Here is a 24,039-nt window from a genome sequence, read left to right as displayed (position 1 = left end):
TTTTGGGCCGTGGCATGACGGCTTAATATATATTGTTAATCTCTGTTTTTATCAAGGTTTATCAGTGGAGTACTAGTAAACTGATTTATTCTTGCAAACACTGGTACCACATAATAGCACCATGCTAGCTTCTTTCTGTAAGGTTAAGACTGCATGGGGTACCACGACACTTATTTCATAACATAAATTTGATCAAACAAAACCCTTATGACATGCCCTTAGTACAGGTATATGGGAATTCTAATGTATGACAAATATTCTAACCTTGGGCTCATTCACTTATCAACAGAGATCAGTGGAACGTTACAACACTGTTGAAATATTCATTCTGTAAAGGCATGGAAGAATTAACCCTATAAATTGGAAAGAATGACAGGGTATCTTCTTATCGGGTATCTTCTTGTCCTAACACGTTTTTTCAGGGCACTGCAAATACAATATTTGAAAGTGCGGAAAAAACAACGATATCCTATTAAACATAAAACAGCAAAACTAATGTAAAAAGACATTGCATAGTTGGCGTAACATAACAAAACTAGCAAAGAAACTATAGTTCGTGCTACATAACAAATAATAAAAACTACTGCAGAAGATACGATGTAACATGATAATAATTCTAAGAAACATTAATGACGTATGTAATAAACTGCTGACACTTCTGACTAAATTACAGTGTCCTATCAAATACAAAACTATGGATCAACCATGAACACTAAAGTGTTCATTCTTGTAAGCATAACATTTCGAAAGTCCTAAATACGTTGTGGTATTCTATAAGACAGTGTCCATCAGTGAGAAAATACTGTGCAAAGTACGTTATTCTATGTTTAGTATGAATTAGTTGTCGTGAACGACAGAGTGTGCATCTCGTGGTATGAAACATTTTAATTGTTGCCTTGAAAAGCCAGTCAACAAATAATTTCAATGTTGTCTGGTTGCCAAGACTGTTACAACGCAGACGTGACGTCACAGCAGAACTTTGAAGGCTGAATTTGCAAACATTATCGGAAATCTCGGCAGAATTCTAGACTAGTTATATGCTGCAGCTAGACAGATGCGTGTTTTCCTCTTAACTAGTCAATAATTGTTTATTGCTCTATCAAACTTAGTTATTTTACTATTATGTTATAACATTAAGCAGTCAGGCACGGCATTGTGCCAGAAGCTCACAATTCACACGTTATTTAGCTGACTACACATGACGCCAGTGCTCACTTGGGGTGCCAGCAGTTGGTAGGAATGACAGTGTATGGTAGCTATAAGCGATTTGCAGCCTTGTATAGTAATCTCTGTTGAATTCTTTTTTTTCTTGTCCAAAGACAAAAATATACCAAATATTCTCTAAACGTCGAATATGCGTGTGACCTCTTCACCTTCGTTTTGCTCCACTACGAGCAGTAAATTCAGCTACCCAATTTTTCTGTACATTCAAATGGATAAAAATAAAAGTTTTCAGTGTCGGAACACGGAGGCGAAACGGGAAAATCGTGACCCCTATTGCAAATCTATATTCACGCATGATTAAAATTTCGTAAAGTTGGTGGTTACACATCGCGTAATAAAAAGGTTTTTCAAATATCATATAAGCAAGAGTTTCATTATGATGTTCTGTGTACTAACATATTGTTACATAAAGATCCGTTTTGTACTAACATGTATTGTTGTAACGAGTAGATGTGTGTTAGTTCCATTGCGAAGGAAACGAAGTCCATCCGAAGAAGACCATTCTACTTCTATTCTTTCTTCTCCTCCCTCTCCTAGTGAGTTCTGAAGAACGTGCACGAGATTGATATTTACTTCTAGTTGACCATTCAAGCAGTTGACACTTGGAGAAACCTGCGAAAAGCACAATAAAATCGGCCATCTTGTTTTAAGTCGACTTGCACTTTTGTAATCATGATCAATAACGAATAAAATTTACATTTATGACAGATAACTAATGTCCTCCACCGCACCCTTACAGTGGCACATCGGTAAGTCTGCTGGCTTATAACTCTAGAAACCGAGTTTCTATACCCGTGGTGGATACAGCACAGGTAACCCATTGTATATATTTGCACTTAACAACAAACAAATTATAAATGGAAGTTCTTTGAAGTCCGATATTATATTTATTTCATGAGAAGCTAGAATTGGCAATTGAGGAATAACCAATAAAACTGTTTCTGTTCTGTTGTTATTCTGCTCAAAAGTCCAACAATGTAATATTTCCAGTTCATTTTAATCACCCTTTGTTGTTTATTTAAGGGCAAAACTACACAAGGGGTTTTGCGAGCTGTGTCTGACGCTATGATGGAGCTCAGAATTTTAGCGATATAGGCCCTAGAGTTTACCGCTGAGCCGCCAAAGGAATATTATATTTCCTACCCTACTCGGAAATGACGACCACTTATTCTATCAGCAACATTCGTTTTTGACTTAAATTGTCTTAAAATTAATTCATAATTAACAAAAGAAACTACTGCAAAACCTTGTTTTGCTTTTGTGTAAACAGTAACAGTAACAGTAACAGTAAACTAAACGGATACCCCAAATGTATGCACTGATTTAAATAACTCTTGAAGAGAAGATTCAATGTAGTAGTTAATGTTATACAATATAGCTTTTCTTTGGGGGGGGGGAGGTTAAATCATCTTTGAATTGATAGTTTTGCTTTGATTGTAATTATCCTAAAAGATTTACCTAAAATTACGTTTTGCGTTAATTTTGGACGGTAGTTCATTGAAATCTTACTTTCAAACCATGTTTCCGTGTACATTTCCATAGTTCCTTACGTATGTGTTACTTGTATGTTACGTTTTGTAAAGTCAACGAGTTTTCCCTACTGTTTTTCTTGGGGGTTTGACCATATAAATTAATGCCTTACTCCTGTTCATAAAACCCTTTAATAATAACCTGTGACTTTTTTATTTTTACGCCTTCTCTTTATCTTATAATTATATTATCTTAAATGAGTACGGATAATAGCATTCTTACTTTTTATTTCTTATATTATCTCAAATGAGTACGGATAATAGCATTCTTACTTTTTATCTCTTATATTATCTCAAACGAGTACGGCTTATAGCATTCTTACTTTTTATTTCTTATATTATCTCAAATGAGTACGGCTAATAGCATTCTTACTTTTTATTTCTTATATTATCTCAGATGAGTACGACTAATAGCATTCTTACTTTTTATTTCTTATATTATCTCAGATGAGTACGGCTAATAGCATTCTTACTTTTTATTTCTTATATTATCTCAGATGAGTACGGCTAATAGCATTCTTACTTTTTATTTCTTATATTATCTCAGATGAGTACGGCTAATAGCATTCTTACTTTTTATTTCTTATATTATCTCAGATGAGTACGGATAATAGCATTCTTACTTTTTATTTCTTATATTATCTCAGATGAATACGGCTAATAGAATTCTTACTTTTTATTTTACTTGTCAGAGAGATAAAGTTCATGTTGCTGCCATAGCCTATTGAATTTCGTCAATACGTGGAACATTTAACTAATTTCATAAGATAATTTTAAAACGATATATCCATGTATCAGGATTAAATAGTAAAACAATAAATATTTTCTTACCGTATTGTTTGGATATTCTGAGTTGATTAACTGGTGACCACAAGGTCCTTTTAACGATGAAGCATTAACTGGATTTGTAGCATTTCTCTCTATATTGGATTTTACTTCTTCCAAAACTCTAACGGGAATATTCTGAAATGAAAGACTTGGAGAGTACAAGAAAAATAAATCATACAATAATTTGTACATTAGTATCCTTAAAACTGTGGCGGTTAGGGTGCTCGACTCATAATCCATGGGTGCTGGGTTCGAATAACTGTCACACCAAATATGCTTACCGTCTAATCGTTATAATATGACTGTCACACTATTCGTTAGTAAAAGAGTGACCCAAGAGTTTATCACTGATAAATTATGTACGGCTACGCCTCGTAAAATATTATGTCGGAAGGATAAAACTTTCGTAATGCCGCCAAAAAAGGAATGTATATTCTAGAGCTCTGGTATACGTATATGGCCCCCCAGTGGCTCAGCGGTATGTTTGCCGACTTACAACGCTAAAAACCGGGTTTCGATACCCGTAGTGGGCAGAGCACAGATAGCCCATTGTGTGGCTTTGTGCTTAATTCAAAACAACAAACAACGACTGGTATACATATATTCTTGTAACTGCTGCATAACGGTATTAAACAAGGTATTAATTTAAAACTAATAGGCCTAACATTTGTGATAACAATAATGAAAACTGCATATACTCCCCCCCCAGTTATACTTAACTTCTTTATCTTGAACTCAAAATCAGAGGTGTGTTTATATAATATTTATTACAAGTTATCAAAGACATGACATTGTTTTTATCCAAATTTCTACGTAGGTTATTCCAGCACTCACACACAACGCGGAGTTTCTACGTAGGTTATTCCAGCACTCACACACAACGTGGAGTTTCTACGTAGGTTCTTAAAGACACAATTTTTATAATACTTAGACTTTCCACTTAGGTTCTCTAAAATACAACGTAATGGTATTCAGGATTGTTACTTTAAAATGTGTTACGATTTGACGAAAAAAATCATAAATTTGTAACTGTTAAGGAAATTATATTTTTTTATAGCTTTGTTGCCTCTTAAACGTACTTTCTCTTGACGATATCAAGTTTCAAACGAAGTAAACTTAGAACTGCTTGATGTAGTGTAGTGAGATTGTTACGTAATAAGATGTCCATTGAGACAGTATGCTTCCTCACCTTCGAGAATTCGACCTCTGGAGATTGAATAACAAAAGTCACTTTTCTTATTTGGAGGGGCAACATTTGATGTAGGTCCAAGTCAGGATAAAACAAAATCCAAAATATGTTTGTTTGGAACAAAGACATTTCCACAGCCTGAACAGAGAGAGACATATGATTTCAGAAAATACTCTAAACTAAGTTACAAACTAAACTACTACTATAAAGATTTTTTTTTATCTTTCTTATTTTTGTAAGAATAAGGTTCGAGGTTTTGTCTGTTTTTCATTTCCGTTTCGTTTAAATCAATCTTAGAATATAGAATAGTTTAACTTTTGTAAAGATATGTTGGCCAAAAAAATTACAGTTTTCACTCGTAAACAGTCAGTTACCCTAATAGTTGTTAAAAGAAGCGAGGTTACGCCCAGGACTTAAACAACTGTAAACGGAATACAAGTTGTAACCTCACACTCTGAATGTTATAAGTACCTTGAAATTAAGTTATAAAACATCCCTAAAACTGAACATGTAGCACTGACTGGTCAGCTTTCTGTTACCTCGAACAAGACATTCTCGTAACATAACATAACAATGATTGGCTACTCTATTGGCTCAAGGAGGTGCAGCTCTATTGTATGACGACTTTGTAATGTCAGTTGTTGACCAGTATATTGGCTCAAGGAGGTGTAGCTCTATTGCATGACGACTTTGTAATGTCAGTTGTTGACCAGTATATTGGTTCAAGGAGGTGTAGCTCTATTGTATGACTGTTTTGTAATGTCAGTTGCTGACCAGTATATTAGTTCAAGGAAATGTAGCTCTATTGAATGACGACTTTGTAATGTCAGTTGTTGACCAGTATATCGGTTCAAGGAAATATAGCTCTAGTGAAATAACATTTCTAAATGTTAAGGGTACAAAATAACGTGTGATGTGCCTGTTACAGTATACTTCATGTGCCTGTTACAGTGTTCCTCATGTGCCTGTCACAGTATACCTAATGTGCCTGTCACGGTATATCTGATGTGCCTGTCACGGTATATCTGATGTGCCTGTCACAGTACACCTGACTACCACGAAGTGTAACCCGAATAGTAGACTCACCTCTTCTAGAATAACAGCACTTGTAAATCTTTCGCATAACAAAATAAAAACCGTTTTTTCGCGCATCAAAGTACTGGATACCTGACGAAGAAAACTGTTGATTACTGGTTTGTCTGAGGAAATCTTCCTTACTGTAATCCGGAGCTGTTTCTCCGAGTTTCTGAGTTTGAGTGTATGTCTTGCGATAGTAACTGCTTCTATAAGATTGAGTAATTAATGGATTATACATACAAATTATTCTGTTATAGAAATTTCTCATTTAACGTGCATTTCTGAACAACTGGAAACTTGTTTTGAAATTAATAACAAAAGTATTTATTTATATTCATATTTAAGTATGAGACATTTACTACAGCATTAGAAATACCCAAGTTGAGACTGTTACAGTAAAAAAAAAAAAATATATATATATATATATTAAATTTTTAAGCAGTTGTTCGCTAATGTCCAATCGCATTCCATATAGAGGGCGTTTTCGGAAAATAAAATTGTTGAAATTAGATTTTTTTTTCTCAAAGCTTTTAAAGAGCAACGAGACACGAACCATGATTATTTCGATCACAGCCCGAGATGTTATACACTAAGCCTCACCCGGATCCCCCCAAAAATCAGATTTTATTGATGCCCTTGGTTTTTATCTCACTGATTAATTGAAAATATTAAAATAAAATAGAGAGAGAAAAGTTAACAGAAAAACAAAATAGGCTTATGATTTTGAACTAGTCTGATAGTGGCTCAGACAAGAGGATCTGGTATTAAATATTGTAATATCTGTTATTCATATTTTTTTACATATTATTACGTAAACATAAAAACGTCGATTAAAACTGAATACAATAAGCAGTGGATATTTCAACTTATTAATAATTCTGCACTCGAAGACGTGCTGCAACCTCAGAGGGATTATCTCTTTAATTCGTTTTGTTTCAGTAATTTAGCAAATAAAAATTCAACGTTTGAAAAGGAGTCCTTTTTCATAATTTAATGGCCCCCTAATGACACAGCGGCATGTCTGCGGACTCCCACCGTTAGAAACTGGGTTTTGATACCCGTGGTGGGCAGAGTATAGATAACACATTGTGTAGCTTGGTGCTCAATTCCAAACAAACAAACAAACATAATTAATAAGCGAAATAAAAAAAAACAGTTTTAAAACCGAGAATAGAACGTATATGTGCATAATGTATAGATTAAGAACATGGAAAATTAACGCAGTCACTATAAAAACAAAACGAAACAGAAAACCTGGCATGACCTGATGATGGTTAGAGCGGCCAACACACAATTTGCGGACCACAGAATCGAAACCCGTCGCTGAACATACCCGCAATTTTGGCCGCGAGATCGTTATAATGCGATTTTCAATCACACTATTTGTTAATAAAGAAATAGCCCAAGAATTGGCGGTGGGTAGCGCTGATTCGCTGTCTTCCTTTAGTATGTAACTGCAAAATTAGGGACTTCTGGGGGTTATATTCCTCCAGTAGTTTTGCGCGAAATTCAATAAACAAATAAGAGACAAACGCCATTGAGAACCAACGCGACCTAATGAAAACTAAAATAAATATATAACAAACTATTTTAACGATTAATTGCTGATTTATTATTCCAGTGAAATAGAAGTGTGAATAAATAAGTTACATAAATATCTGTTTGTTTTTGAATTTCGCACAAAGCTACTCGAGGGCTATCTGCGCTAGCCGTCCCTAATTTAGCAGTGTAAGACTAGAGGGAAGACAACTAGTCATCACCACCCACCGCCAACTCTTGGGCTACTCTTTTACCAAAGAATAGTGGGATTGACCGTAACATTAGTACGCCCCCACGGCTGAAAGGGCGAGCATGTTTGGTGCGATCTACGTATGTGTGTATATAGTTCATATTAGAACATAACGCGCTTTATAATTAGAGATTAGAACACAAGATAATTTATAATTATGGATCAGAATAAACTGTTGAGAATATACAAGCTGATATTAAGCATCGTGTGACGTCAAACAATAGTTCACAGATGTTGCGGTTTCATTAATCTTTGTTAATACCCACATTTAACATATAAATAATCAGTGCCTCTTAGAATTGTCCTTTACAACACCTGCCTTCGTGTAAAAGTATATAGGCTTAATCCCCTATAATTTTAACGTACGTTCCCAAGCACGTGTCGTAACGGTTGATTCTCGTAGGTTACCAGTTATGACACATACTTTTGTCCTTTATTAGCTAACAGTCGGTTTAGTTGGATGTTTATTGTAAATACGTGCTGTTGAAATCTGCCATTCAGTTTACGACCGTAGGAAGTCTCATCTGCTTACATATTTAAAACTTTCGGCTTTAAACATCGGTTCTTGGCATTTCAATTCCAGTAAAGCAGAAAAAATATTAAACATCTTACTGAGCTGAGCTGTCAAGTGAACAATAAAAGTTCGTTATATTTCCTAGAAGTGTGAGCATCCCACAGCGCAACGAATATAGAACAACTCGGACGGCCTGGCATGGTCAGGTGGTTAAGGCACTCGACTCGTAATCCGAAGGTCGCGGATTCGAATCCCCATTGCACCAAACATGCTCGCCCTTTCAGCTGTAGGGGTGTTATAATGTTACGGTCAATTCCACTATTTGTTGGCAAAAGAGTAGCCCAAGAGTTGGCGGTGGGTGGTGATGACTACCTGCCTTCCCTCTAGTCTTATACTGCTAAATTAGGGACGGCTAGCGCAAATAGCTCTCGAGCAGGTTTGCGCGAAATTCAAACCAAACCAAACCAGAACAACTTTGAATTTTCTTCTTTTTTTCTGGTACACACCCCCACAACACCCCCAGTATTCTAAAACTTAACTTTAAAGATTTTCCTGCGTAACTGCTACTTGGTTTGTTTCGTCGAATTATGGTTGTTCGTTTTCCTACTTAATTCTTAAGCCTCGTATTAGCTTCATAATTATTTAACCCCTCAAATTCTATTCACACGTCTTACACTTGCCACTACCAATAAGGTATTTTATCATGCTGAAGAATTTCTATGCCTGTTAAACCACACAGTGTCAAGTACTGACCAAACAATATGACCTAATCATCTTTTGTGCGCCCCTTCCTCCATGACACAGCGGTAAATCAGAAGACTTATGATGCTAAAAATCAGGTTTCGATACCTGTGGTGAGTACAGCAATCTGTAGTTTTCCGCTTAACTTCCAAAAACAAACACACATCATTGTATTTGTAAAATACGTTTTATAAGAGTGTGTTTGTGTTTTCTTATAGAAAAGTCACACCATGTTATCTGCTAAGCCCACCGAGGGGAATCAAACCCCTGGTTTTAGCGTTATAAATCCGTAGACTTACCACTGTACCAGCGTGGGACATTTTTATAAGAGAGCCCAGTAGTAACTAGTAGGTTAGTGTTTTCGTTTTAATTATGTTTGGTGTGTTACTGATGTGTTACCAATATATTCACAGCCTCACAAGCATCATGGTTTATGAACAGTTTAAAAAGACAGTAAGATCATGTGTATCCTAAGGATGTTTTCAGGACTATACTAATGGTATTTGTTTAACTTTTTTATGTGGCTTGATATGTTATTAGTGACCTTATAACCAATTTAGTTTTGGACTCACAAGCAACTTCGTTGAAGACATTAAAAAAAAGTAAATGGAAGAAAACAATGAAAAAATTAAAGATTACAATAAAAGACAAGAACTAAACTTTGGTACTATTGACAAGAGTGAGAGAACTCGATTTTTTTACTTTGGTACTATTGACAAGAGTGAGAGAACTCGATTTTCTTACTTTGTTACTATTGACAAGAGTGAGAGAACTCGATATTTTTACTTTGGTACTATTGACAAGAGTGAGAGAACTCGATTTTTTTTACTTTGGTACTATTGACAAGAGTGAGAGAACTCGATTTTCTTACTTTGTTACTATTGACAAGAGTGAGAGAACTCGATATTTTTACGTTGATACTATTGACAAGAGTGAGAGAACTCGATTTTTTTTTACTTTTATGTACTATTGACAAGAGTGAGAGAACTCGATTTTTTTTACTTTGGTACTATTGACAAGAGTGAGAGAACCCGATTTTTTTTACTTTGGTACTATTGACAAGAGTGAGAGAAATCGACTTTTTTTTACTTTGGTACTATTGACAAGAGTGAGAGAACTCGATTTTTTTTACTTTTGTACTATTGACAAGAGTGTGAGAACTCGACTTTTTTTTACTTTGGTACTATTGACAAGAGTGAGAGAACTCGATTTTTTTTACTTTGGTACTATTGACAAAAGAGAGAGAACTCGATTTTTTTTTTACTTTGATACTATTGACAAGGGTGAGAGAACTCGATTTTTTTTACTTTGGTACTATTGACAAGAGTGAGAGAACTCGATTTTTTTTACTTTGGTACTATTGACAAGAGTGAGAGAAATCGACTTTTTTTACTTTGGTACTATTGACAAGAGTGAGAGAACTCGATTTTTTTACTTTGGTACTATTCACAAGAGTGAGAGAACTCGATTTTTTTTACTTTAGTACTATTCACAAGAGTGAGAGAACTCGATTTTTTTTACTTTAGTACTATTGATAAGAGTGAGAGAACTCGATTTTTTTTACTTTTGTACTATTGACGAGAGTGTGAGAACTCGACTTTTTTTTACTTTGGTACTATTGACAAGAGTGAGAGAACTCGATTTTTTTTCAATAGTATACAACTTACCCTTGCTTTATCCAGATTTTTCTAAAAGCTGACATTGTTTATCTGTTTGCCTTTTCCAATTTCGCGCAAAGCTGCACGAGGACTATATGCGCTAACTCTCTGTAATTCAGCAGTGTAAGACTAGAGGAAAGGCAGTTAGTGATAACCACCCACCGCCAACTCTTTGGCTACTCTTTTACCAATGAATAGTGGGATTGATCGAAACATTATAACACTCCCACGGCTGAAAGGGTGGGTATGTTTGGTGGGACGGAGATTCGAACCCGCAACCCACAGATTAGGAGTCTAGTGCCCTAACCACCTACCTGCCCATGCACGAGCAAAAGCTGAGACAAAAAGAAAGTAGAGAAACATTCCAAAACTATGGAAATTTTTAGCCTTAAAAGTAGGACGGAGGTCAGTCTACGGATTTAGTACGGTAAAATCGGACAGCAGATAGCCCGTACTCGTATCTTATTACGCCTTTACACAGGAAAGCCCCGGGTTAACTTATTCAAACGCCATGTTACCTTTTTTATCCATCAAAATCATGAAAACATTACATCATATTTTAGTTTCTATTTAAAGTAAGTATCAAGATGTCTGATCAAAATACATGGATTAGCAAAACTGGCTTACAAAGCCGATGGGCTCATCTTACTGGCCCAATGAACAACCGACAGGTTACAGTTTTTTATTTGGTCATTTGTTTCCTCACCGTAAACGTTATCCACGAGAAACACCACGTTCTTCCATGATCTTTCCTCGCATGTTGCTCTGGCCAGGTCAACAAGGACAGTGATGGCATCTTCGAATGAAACTCTCGGAAACGCAGTTTGTAAACGGCACGTGGCGCTCGATCCAAAACACACGCTCAACGGAATAAGGCCTAGCTCCTTGGCCACGTTCTGGAAAAATCTCAGTTTTGATGACGGCTCAGAAAGCACTAAAGTGGACGGGCTTTTCTCTAACGACTTGATCAGAGCTATTAAAACAGCAGAAATATTCATCATTTATGTTGTAAAATACAATGAAAGATCAGATTAAACTCGCTCTTTGTGCGTCATTCAAACTTGTCATTTTAACTATGTGTAATTTACACTTATTTATATTAATATGAAGGTTCGTTAGGTCCATTTTGCGGTTTTTACGAGTGTTTTTGTGGGTTTTTATTACCACTACTGTTGATGAATCTTAACCAAATTTGGCATGAACCGTGCAAATTTACGGTTTCATATTTCGCGTTTTGCTATTTCCATGGGTGTTTGGGTTTGTCATTTTAAATTATATATAAAGGAGTCATACGCTGGTACATCGGTAAGTTTATGGATTTACAACGCTAAAATCAGGGTTAGATTCCACTTGGTGAGCTCAGCAGATAGCCCGATGTGGCTTTGCTATAAGAAAACACACACATATAAACGAAACAACTTTTCATATCTTAAGATAGTCTTTCATTAATCATGAATTTACATAAGAAGTTCCGACTAGGGTACGGACACCCAGTAGGGATAATGTCTCTGTCTCTCGAACTTCTAATAAGAACAAAAGAAAATAAACACTGCAGCACACGTGTCAGTCGAGATCCAAAGGAAGCTGTATATTATAGTAGGCCATTAATTTAACCTTACAACACTAACTTTTATGAGGTTTTGAGGACTGCAGACAAATTAACACGATCGAAAGAAAACACTTTCACAATATTCCTTGTAAAAAGTAAAGCTTCCATTAATTTCCCTTGTCTGGTCTAATATATTTTCAGTTCCCAAAAATTCATAGTGCGATATAGCAATAGTATAGAACAGTATTTTCAATCAAACACACCACCGGTATGGAGTATTTGACTTCTAACAACAGATAAAATCGTGTAGATTAAATATTAATTTTTTTTCATTTGTTTCAGGACATATTGGTTTAATACCTAGGGTTGAATGCGTTATATTAAGACGATTTTGAATATGCAAATTAAGAAGTTACTTGTTAACTGCGGCACGTCATGGCCAGGTGGTTAAGGCGATCACCAAACATGCTCGCCCTTTCAGCCGCGGGGCGTTATCATGTACAGTCAATCTCAGTATTCCTTGGTAAAAGAGTAGTCCAACAGTTGGCGGTGGGTGGTGATGACTAGCTGCTTTCCCTCTAGTCTTACACTGCTAAATTAGGGACGGCTAGCGCTGATAGTCCTCGTGTGGCTTTGCGCGAAATTAAAAAAAAACCAAAACAATTGATAACTATAGCTGCGGTGGAGCGACATCTATTTATGACATTTTGACATTATTTAGTGTTTCACAGGTGGTGTTGTGACACTGAAAATTGATTGACAAACAAGATAAGTATTAATTCTGAAGTCATGACCTCTCTACTCCAACAGTTTGGTTGAAAGGTTTGTCATTAAACAAAAAGTGAACACGCGCAATGAATTGGCCAACAATCTTAAACGATTATCCGTTTTATTCTCTTAAAATAAACGATAAAAAATGTAGTTAGAACAGTGTTCTAATAATTGTAAATTATTTGTGTTTCAACAAACAAAACTTGTGAAGAACTTTTTTGGCTTCAAGTTTTTATGTTCTGACGTCAGAACTTTCGAAAAAAAACTTACTACTCAAACAAAGAATTAGAGCCTCTTTGGCATAATACTCTGTCTTTCGTAGTGGCAAAGCGATTAGTCTGGAGTCTTATAACGCTACAAGTATGGTTTCGATACCCGTAGTGGGCTATCTGCGTTAACCGTCCCAAATTTTGCAGTGTAACTAGAGGAAAGGCAACTAGTCATCACCAACCACCGCCAATTCTTGGGCTACTCATTTTACCAACGAATAGTGGGATTGACCACCACATTACAATGCCCCAAAGCCGAAAGGACGAGCATCTTTGGTGCAGCGGGAATTCGAATCCGCGATCCTCAGGTTACGAGACGAGTGCCTGTACCACCTGGCCATGCCGGGGCCTATAATTATACCAAGAAACTTTACCTTTATCAATATGTTTTACATTTTTCTTGGTTTTCGTCACATAACACGACAGTTCAAAGAAAGTTCGTGTCTTTAAAAGAAAAATTGCGCCAGAAAAAAAACTGGTGAGGTAACGGAGACAAGAACAGCACGCGCCATAAGTCATTAGAACAATCCTATAATTCGATCTCCTTCTCACAGAAATGAATGACACATAAATAATAGAGGGAACGTTAATGTTAGTTAAATGTCGTTTTATGTTATTACAAAAACAAATTGCACCTACTGCTGTCAATAAAGTCAGGAAACAAATTACGTGAACTGCCGCGTGCATCAAGTGAAATCGATCGGCCGGAGAATAAAGAAGTGTGGCTATATATAAAACGATAATTTGGATACAAGATAATAGAAATGGCGTCAGTATCTCTCCTGAACATTAGCATGTTCTGATGTCAGTCAATTCTGACTCGAACCAAGAAATATCTTGGCTTTAACGGTTTATTTTATTTTTCATCAACCACCTGACGATAACACCTGGAAGACTCGTCAATAACTGAATAGCTCAGTATAACACCTGGTGGTCGTAGCAACGACTTATTTGAAAGACGATAAATGGATGCTAATCTCTTTATATCAAACGTTATATGAAGTTTTATTTTATAAACAGATAATAAGATGTGATATTTCAGCCCATACATGCAATATATTACTTCGATTACTACGCATATACACAGGGTTTTGATACGCGGGATGGACAGAGCATAAATAGCCCGTTACGTAGCTTTGCGTTTAATAAAAGACAAACGATATATAAATATGTATAATAGCATGATATTAGGCACAAAACACGTTCTAATCGAAAACGTAGTAGATTAATTCGTCTTGGATATGATTTAGATTTGTTATCTCTGGAATAATATTTGTTGGTTTGCCGATAAGCATAGAGCTAAACAATGGGTTATTTGTGGTGTACAAACCACAAGTATCGAAACTCGGTTATTATTAGTGTAAGACCCTCAAATTTACCGCTAGGAGGGAAGAGCTTATACAATGTATTTATTATTCTGAAAAGTTTCAAGTGCGTACGACACGACATAATGGTTGCTTTTTATCTATAGTGGATAAAATGCAAAATACGATATAATTAAAATGTTCGATTATGTTTATAGCTATTTTCCGTTCAATAATTTAGTAGAAAATATGCGAGGTAAAGTTGATAGGCAAGGCTATTATCAACCACCGACAACACAAACGCGTGCTCGAAAGGTGTACCCCCATAACTTGTAGCGCCACCTGTTCTCGCTAAATAGAGTGTGTTAATTAATAGCTACAGTAACAATATTTCGAAGGATTTCAATAAAACTCTTCAAATATGATTGTGTTCTGAACAACATTATTGGTCATAATTACCTAACGTCAACCTGTATCACACCTTCAGTAGGTATCTCCAACCTACAAACGTTACAAAATTTTAAGAAAATTAACAAAATAAATCTTTGTTTCAAAAGTTCGTTATTTTTTAATTTCGCGCAAAGCTACTCGAGGGCTATCTGCACTAGCCGTCCATAATTTAGCAGACCTCTAGAAGGCAGTTAATCATCACCACCCACCGCCAACTCTTGGGCTACTCTTTTACCAACTAATAGTGGGATTGACCGTACATTATAACGCCCCCACGCTTGAAAGGGTGAGGATGTTTGGGTGTGGTGTGACGAGGATTCGAACCCCTTAACACACTTGGCGACTCATACTTAAAACTTTCTATATCACACGAATTTATAAGAGCGCAACAACAGGTTACACAGTACCACAAAACTAATAAAATGCATCGACCGATGCAAAAACAAATTTAACAGTGAAAGGTCTTCCAGAATGAACGATTTTTAAGTACAATTGAAGGACACGAAACAACGTAAAAATAACTTGACTTTCAACTACTACAAACGTTGTTTGATGTCTTCGTGAGTAAAACTCTTAATTGTAATTCATCGTTTCGTATAACTCACCCTCCACAGCATCAGTACTGTGAGTAAAACTATTAATTGTAATTCATCGTTTCGTATAACTCCCCCTTCCCAGCATCAGTACTGTGAGTAAAACTCTTAATTGTAATTTATCGTTTCGTATAACTCCCCCTCCACAGTATCAGTACTGTGAGTAAAACTCTTAATTGTAATTCATCGTTTCGTATAACGCCCCCTTCCCAGCATCAGTACTGTGAGTAAAACTCTTAATTGTAATTTATCGTTTCGTATAACTCCCCCTTCCCAGTATCAGTACTGTGAGTAAAACTCTTAATTGTAATTCATCGTTTCGTATAACTCACCCTCCCCAGCATCAGTACTGGGAGTCGGATTTTCAAAGTAAAATAAGTTTAGTATATTTAATGCATTGTTTAAAAAAAAACATAATATATTTCAATATCCTACGAAACACAAACCATAAAACTACGAATGTTAGAGATAAACACAGATCAATGGGGAATCTCTAGCTCGACCGTTTTACTTATGGGGAAAGATTCTGTGCTGCTTTTCTTATGATCTACCTAAGACCTATTATTAATCTGCTATTACCTTGAAAATCCTTGTTCGAGTCTCTTCTACAATCGGTGGAGAAAACAACACCCAATCCTCCTGTCCAACTTTCAACAGTCGATTTAAGCTTTTCCATCACTTTAGAAACACTCGAACATTGGTTGGTAGTCCTGCCTGAAATTAATTAACTTCTGGAAGCGTGTTTTACACGTGCACGTACGTAAACACAAGAGTTTAGATGTCTATACACGACGTTAATATAGTAACACAGCTTACTGAGTAAAATTATGTGCAAGTACATTCAAACACTGAAAGTTAATTTAACTAAAATAAATCTCTATTCTGAAGACGGTTGGTATGAATATTACTGCTTTAATTTAAATAAAGTACAGAACAATGTTTCTACCTTCTGAGGTCATCTTCGGGTAAACAAAAAAAATATTGAGCCTTTAGTTAAACTTAAGACGACCCAAGAAGGTCTAAACATTGTTCTGTATCTTATTTAAATTAAAGTATTAATACCTATACCAACCGTCTTTAGAATGCATTTTCATTTCAAGTGGATTTCTAGTCATCATGATGACAAACCTGCTTTGGTTTTTTATATAATATTAACCGATTTTTAACTCTATTTTCAGATACGATTCAGACAAACAATGTCGGTTAATAAGTTCCTAACCTCTAAACTGGTAACCATCTGTACTTATAAGCTTAGTCGGAAAAAAAATTCTTTGTTTCTGTTATATTTTTGAATGATATTACCAAAAGTTTCTCTGTTGAGGTAAGGGGTTTATATCCAGGTTAACATAACTGTACCAAGGTAAAACTGTTATTAATACGTTGTGGTCGAGGGGGGTAACCTAATTCTACTTCTCTTCTAAGAATTTTTACCTTTGTTCAACCCCAGTAACTTTCAACTTTTTACGGTTTCTCAAACAAATATAGTGGCCATTTTAATCAACAGCGCCACCAATCATAAAACCTTAATAAAGAGAACAAATATTTGTTCAATAACTTATAATCTCACTTCTTGTCAACGTTTAGAGAATACAGAAACCCCACAAATTATTGGCATAGCTCTTGTCGACGGATATTGTATAATCTCCTGATACTGACAGAACTCTTATGAACGTTCAGAAGGTTTAGAAACCTCACGAGATGACGAAGAATTATTGTCCATAGATGTTGTATAACCTCCTGATACTGACAGAACTCTTATGAACGTTCAGAAGGTTTAGAAACCCCACGAGATGACGAAGAATTCTTGTCCATGGATGTTGTATAACCTCCTGATACTGACAGAACATGGATGTTGTATAACTCTTATGAACGTTCAGAAGGTTTAGAAACCCCACGAGATGACGAAGAATTCTTGTCCATGGATGTTGTATAACCTCCTGATACTGACAGAATTTTTGTGAACGTTCAGAAGGTTTAGAAACCTCACGAGATGTTGAAAAGCTCTTGTCAACGGATGTTGTACTGTTTAACTTTATTTTTCAAAATTATAATTACTTAGAATAAAGAAAACCTCTTGGAAATGTTCTCCAAGATGGTTTGTACTGACAGTTAAAACGAGAGATAGCAATGATAAGTGCGAGTTTTGTTAACTGATAGGTCAATACAATAACAAGTACAAACGTTCGGTGGCTGATTTGTTTTCCCCAAACAATCTTTTTTCTGTCAAAATTTGTAGTGCATACTGACAAATTTAACGAACATTTTAAGATCAACCAGTTATGTATATTAACCCTGAAGAAGCCGCAATTGCGAAATGTTGGTTTAAATAAAAACATATTTTTTATTTCTTTGTTTTTGTATTTCGCGCAAAGCTACTCGAGTACTATCTGTGCTAGCCGTCCCTAATTTAGCAGTGTAAGATTAGAGGGAAGACAGCTAGTCATCACCACCCATCGCCAACTATTGGGCTACTCTTTTACCAAAGAATAGTTGGATTGACCGTCACATTATAACGCCCCCACAACTGAAAGGGCAAGCATGGTTGGTGTGAAGGGGTTTCGAACCCGCAACCTTCAGATTACGTTGGTAAAAGAGTATCCCAAGAGTTGGCGGTAGGTGGTGTTGACTAGATTCCGTCTCTCTAGTCTTACACTACTAAATTAGAGACGGCTAGCGCAGATAGACCCTGTGTAGCTTTGCGTGAATTTCAAAAAGTAATCATTTAATTTGTGAGAAGTACACAGAGGTCTCTAGTGGCAATTAATAGGATTAATTTAAAAATTAATAATATTTGTGTTTAAGTTTTTATGTAATTTGTACGCTACCAGGGGTATTGCAACCAACAGCTTTATAGACCCATAAACAATTTGGAAAGACTTTCCCAGCAGTATGTCTGCGAAATTACAATGCTAGAAAAAAATCGGGTTTCGATACCCGTGGTGAGCAGAGTAGATAGCCCATTGTGTACCTTTATGTTTAGCTTCAAAAACAAACAATTTGGAGCATAAATAGTTAACCAAATGTGTTTTCTTAAAAAACATGGGGTCCATGGACCACCACTGATAACTCTAAAGGTAAGCATTTGTAAAGCAACGAACTATACAATAACTCACCAGAATGGATTCCTCCTGTCAAATATATTTGTACGAATAACATCGACAAGAAAACCATTTTAGTTTCATTCCTTCTAAGAGCGTTAGACGAAAGTTGTGTTGGCATTTCTCGGACTCCAGTCCGTGTCTTCAAGCAAGCATTGATATCGGACTCCAGCCCGTGTCTTCAAGCAAACTTGGATATATAGTAAACTAGGAGCTTGGTTTCTTACACGTCTTTACTATAATTCATCCTAAGCCTATAAACATAAATTAAACCTCGTAGCAAATGTGTCTACTGGTGAGTTTATCAAGTAATCGATAGGTATGATTAAAAAATGCAGACTTATATGACGTCAATAAAGAGGACTTAATTGAACGATCTGGGTTCAGTCAAGTCCTATCCTACTTGGTACCAGGAGTTGGTGGAAAGATCTGGTTCAGTCAAGTCCTATCCTACTTGGTACCGGGAGTTGGTGGAAAGATCTGGTTTCAGTCAAGTCTTTTCCTACTTAGTACCGGGAGTTGGTTGAAGGATCTGGTTTCAGTCAAGTCCAATCCTACTTAGTACCGGGAGTTGGTTGAAAGATCTGGTTTCAGTCAAGTCCTATCCTACTTGGTACCGGGAGTTGGTGGAAAGATCTGGTTTCAGTCAAGTCCTATCCTACTTGGTACCGAGAGTTGGTGGAAAGATCTGGTTTCAGTCAAGTCCTATCCTACTTGGTACCGGGAGTTGGTGGAAAGATCTGGTTTCAGTCAAGTTCTATCCTACTTGGTACCGGGAGTTGGTGGAAAGATCTGGTTTCAGTCAAGTCTTATCCTACTTAGTACCGGGAGTTGGTTGAAGGATCTGGTTTCAGTCAAGTCCTATCCTACTCAGTACCGGGAGTTGGTTGAAAAAGGTTGGTTTCAGTCAAGTCCTATCCTACTTAGTACCGGGAGTTGGTTGAAAGATCTGGTTTCAGTCAAGTCCTATCCTACTTGGTACCGGGAGTTGGTGGAAAGATCTGGTTTCAGTCAAGTCCTATCCTACTTGGTACCTCTATATGCCAAACTCTGCCCTCATTTTCGTAAAGTTTGTATACCAAATAAAAAACTAACTAATATATCGACCGAGCTGAACTATTCTCTTCGACTGAATGGAAGATCGCGTACCTCATTCGGAAAGTTTTAGACATGTATTTATCACGCACCTGCGTAATGCGGTCTAACGACAGGGCAATTATTGTAACAGGCTGAGAATCCGTCTATTAAACTATCGCCTTCTTCGACATATGATAGCTATGGTTATTCCCTCATTGCTACTAGAAAACCGCCCCAGTTGCCTCCGTCCTACGCCCGTGTACACAACCGACTCTTGAATTAACAACTGATAAACGATAAAGCCAAATACAGAATTCTCGCATCTGTAACAAAATAAAAACTACGGAGATAAATAGTTTAATGAAAGGTTTACCAAAAAAAACAACAGGATTTCCTGTTTCAAAATTACCGTAGCAACGCCACAAACTTCCACACAATTTAACGAAGATAAAACTGAAGTTTTACTTTCAGGAGTACAAAGAAGTTTACTTACAGAATTCAGAGTAGCATTCTGAAAACAAACAAACAGTTGTATCGATATATTAATAAAAATAATAACACAAAAGATACAATCACGTTTCCTGCAAATTATATCACTAGTTAAAGATTCACTAACAAAATAAATCCACACGTGATTGGAGATATTACCATAACCGTTAAACCAGATATATTTGTAGTCATTGTATATTTGTTATTGGAATTAAATACAAAGCTACACATTAGGCTATCTGTGCTCTGTCCATCATACCTATCGAAACCCGATTTCTAGCGGTGAGAGTCTGCAGACATTGCGCTGTGTCACTGAAAGGCATGTAATAAGTGTTTGTTTTTTTTAGAATTTGTCGCAAGGCTACACGAGGGCTATCTGCGCTAGCCGTCTCCAATTTAGCAGTGTAAGACTAGAGGGAAGGCAGCTAGTCATCATCGTCCACCGCCAACTCTTGGGCTGTTCTTTTACAAACGAATAGTGATATTGACAGTTACATTATAACGCCCCCACGGCTGAAAGGGCGAGCACGTTTGGTGTGACGGGGATTGGAACCCGCAACCTTAGAATTACGAGTCGAATGCCTTAACCACCTGGCCATGCTAGGCGTTGCAATAAGTGAAACCTGCTTATATGTGTGCCACTCGAAGATTCAGAATAAAATGTTATTCGATGATAAGACAGAAGAAATGAAACAGAGGAATACTTCTGTTATATATATCATGACAGAAGTGCAAACAACTTCTACATATATGAATGTATGCTTTTAAACTTACCAACCGAAAATGCACTAAATATAAGAGTAGCAGGTATATACTGTTCATCAAACAAAAAACTCTCATACCAACCTCTTATACTATATAAATAATCATAACCCTAATACTACTTACTATTACTAGAGATATAAGTAGTATTGTTTGGACTTTTGAATTTCACGCAAAGCTACACAAGGGCTATCTGCACTAGCCGTCCCTAATTTAGCAGTGTAAGAGTAGAGGGAAGGCAGCTAGCCATCACCACCCGCCGCTAATTCTTAGCCTACTCTTTTACCAACGAATTGTGGGATTGACCGTCACATTATAACGCTCCCACGGTTGGAAGGGCGAGCATGTTTGGTGCGACCGGGATTTGAACTCGGGACCCTCCGATTACGAGTCGAACGCCTTAACCCACCTGGCCATGCCGGGCTATAAGTATATATATAAATGAACTTTATATAAGTATTTATCAAATGATTATTAAACGATACAACAATGATACATAATTCATACGCACGTGGCGCCACTGACATACTGGATCTATGCTAACGTTCGTATAATATGAGTCAAAAATGAGTACATTTTCAAGTTAGGAACAGGACATTGAGAGTGAACATTTATCTATATCTCACACATACAGAAATTCTGTACAAATAAATCTATAGGAATCGGAAAATTCAACTATACAAAAGCTAAGTGGGATGTATCATAAATAGATGCTTATTTTCACACAATCACTGCAATGAAACAAAATATAACCGGGCACAAACAACCAGCAAGACCACAAACACGACAAACTCATGCACAAATTTTGGAAATGATAAAAGACAGGAGAAAACCATGTAGACAACTCGTTCAAAGCAAGCACCTGGCACTTGAAACACTAAAAACAGTTCAAAACGAAATAAAATACGAAGTCCAACAACTAACACAAAACAGCTGGAATGCATTATGCCATCAACCAAACGCTATAACTGATTTAAAACAGAACCAGCATGGCCAGGTTGTTAAGGCACTTAACTCATTATCTGAGGATCGCGGGTTCGAATACCCGTCACACCAAACATGCTCGACGTTTCAGCCGTGGGGACGTTATAACATGACGGTCACTCCCACTGTTCGTTGGTAAAAGAGTAGCCTAAGAGTTGGCGGAGGGTGGTGATGACTAGTTGTCTTCCCTCTAGCCTTAAACTGCTAAATTAGAGACGGTTAACGCAGGTAGCTGTCGTGTAGCTTTAGGCGAAATTCAAAACAAACAAATGCACTTAAATCGATTTACAAACACAGGAAACCTAAGAAGCAGCTTTCCACGTTTTGAAACACAAGATACGAAAGCAAACACAAACGCTGGAAAAACAAAGGCATTTAGAAAACACGTTTAACATATATGTGTGTTAGTGTGTTTTCTTATAGCAAAGCCACACAGGGCTATCTGCTGAGCCAACACAGGGGGATTGAGCCCCTGATTTTAGCGTTGTAAGTCCGGAGACTTACCACTGTAATAGTGGAGGGACATTCACCAGGTACTAGATAGAAATACACATTTCTTCAACAAAGACAATAATATAACTATGTTGCACAAAACCAAGTACACATCAAACTTCCCTGTCAACACACGAAGTATAACAATGAATGTTTGAAATGAAAACTTAACCCACAAAAGTATTAAGTAACTAAATTTCAAAAGATAACTTTTATTCTTATTATACGCTTCAACTGAGGTTCGAAAGCATTCCAAATTAAAATTGCTTTTATCTCTATATGCCTTTCGTTACAAAAGCTACAGAGTCACTGAAATATCCTTTAACCTCTATATGCCTTCCGTTATAAAAGCTACAGCGTCACTGAAATATCCTTTAACCTCTATATTCCTTCCGTTACAAAACCTACAGAGTCACTGATATCTCCTTTAACTTCTATATGCCTTCCGTTACAAAACCTACAGAGCCAATGATATCTCCTTTAATCTCTATATGCCTTCTGTTACAAAACCTACAGAGCCACTAAGATATCTCCTTTAATCTCTGTATGCCTTCTGTTACAAAACCTACAGAACCAATGATATCTCCTTTAATCTCTATATGCCTTCTGTTACAAAACCTACAGAACCAATGATATCTCCTTTAATCTCTGTATGCCTTCTGTTACAAAACCTACAAAATCAATGATATCTCCTTTAATCTCTATATGCCTTCTGTTACAAAACCTACAGAACCAATGATATTTCCTTTAATCTCTATATGCCTTCTGTTACAAAACCTACAGAACCAATGATATTTCCTTTAATCTCTATATGCCTTCTGTTACAAAACCTACAGAACCAATGATATCTCCTTTAATCTCTATATGCCTTCTGTTACAAAACCTACAGAACCAATGATATTTCCTTTAATCTCTATATGCCTTCTGTTACAAAACCTACAGAACCAATGATATCTTCTTTAATCTCTATATGCCTTCTGTTACAAAACCTATAGAACCAATGATATTTCCTTTAATCTCTATATGCCTTCTGTTACAAAACCTACAGAACCAATGATATCTCCTTTAATCTCTATATGCCTTCTGTTACAAAACCTACAGAACCAATGATATCTCCTTTAATCTCTGTATGCCTTCTGTTACAAAACCTACAAAATCAATGATATCTCCTTTAATCTCTATATGTCTTCTGTTACAAAACCTACAGAACCAATGATATTTCCTTTAATCTCTATATGCCTTCTGTTACAAAACCTACAGAACCAATGATATTTCCTTTAATCTCTATATGCCTTCTGTTACAAAACCTACAGAACCAATGATATCTCCTTTAATCTCTATATGCCTTCTGTTACAAAACCTACAGAACCAATGATATTTCCTTTAACCTCTGTATGCCTTCTGTTACAAAACCTACAGAACCAATGATATTTCCTTTAATCTCTATATGTCTTCTGTTACAAAACCTACAGAACCAATGATATTTCCTTTAATCTCTATATGCCTTCTGTTACAAAACCTACAGAACCAATGATATCTCCTTTAATCTCTATATGCCTTCTGTTACAAAACCTACAGAACCAATGATATCTCCTTTAATCTCTGTATGCCTTCTGTTACAAAACCTACAAAACCAATGATATTTCCTTTAA

At 36.4% G+C, this 24,039-nt stretch overlaps 1 protein-coding gene across 1 annotated transcript in view; it reads right to left on the bottom strand.

Moving 5' to 3' along the window:
• LOC143235728 (uncharacterized) overlaps positions 1-24,039 on the bottom strand; it is a 66,737-nt gene that overhangs the window by 19,139 nt on the left and 23,559 nt on the right. Inside the window, exons 3-9 of the mRNA XM_076473936.1 lie at positions 16,065-16,199; positions 11,199-11,522; positions 10,864-10,884; positions 5,857-6,053; positions 4,771-4,908; positions 3,585-3,716; positions 1,654-1,836 (exon numbers count right to left, since the gene is read on the bottom strand). Coding sequence (XP_076330051.1) covers positions 1,654-1,836; positions 3,585-3,716; positions 4,771-4,908; positions 5,857-6,053; positions 10,864-10,884; positions 11,199-11,522; positions 16,065-16,199 — 1,130 coding nt within the window. The remainder of the gene's footprint in view (positions 1-1,653; positions 1,837-3,584; positions 3,717-4,770; positions 4,909-5,856; positions 6,054-10,863; positions 10,885-11,198; positions 11,523-16,064; positions 16,200-24,039) is intronic.

This window comes from Tachypleus tridentatus, chromosome 12 (assembly GCF_004210375.1).
Source record: "Tachypleus tridentatus isolate NWPU-2018 chromosome 12, ASM421037v1, whole genome shotgun sequence".
Classification (NCBI taxonomy): domain Eukaryota; kingdom Metazoa; phylum Arthropoda; class Merostomata; order Xiphosura; family Limulidae; genus Tachypleus; species Tachypleus tridentatus.
Note: the sequence above shows the minus strand (reverse complement) of the source record. Positions and strands in the feature narration are given on the sequence as shown.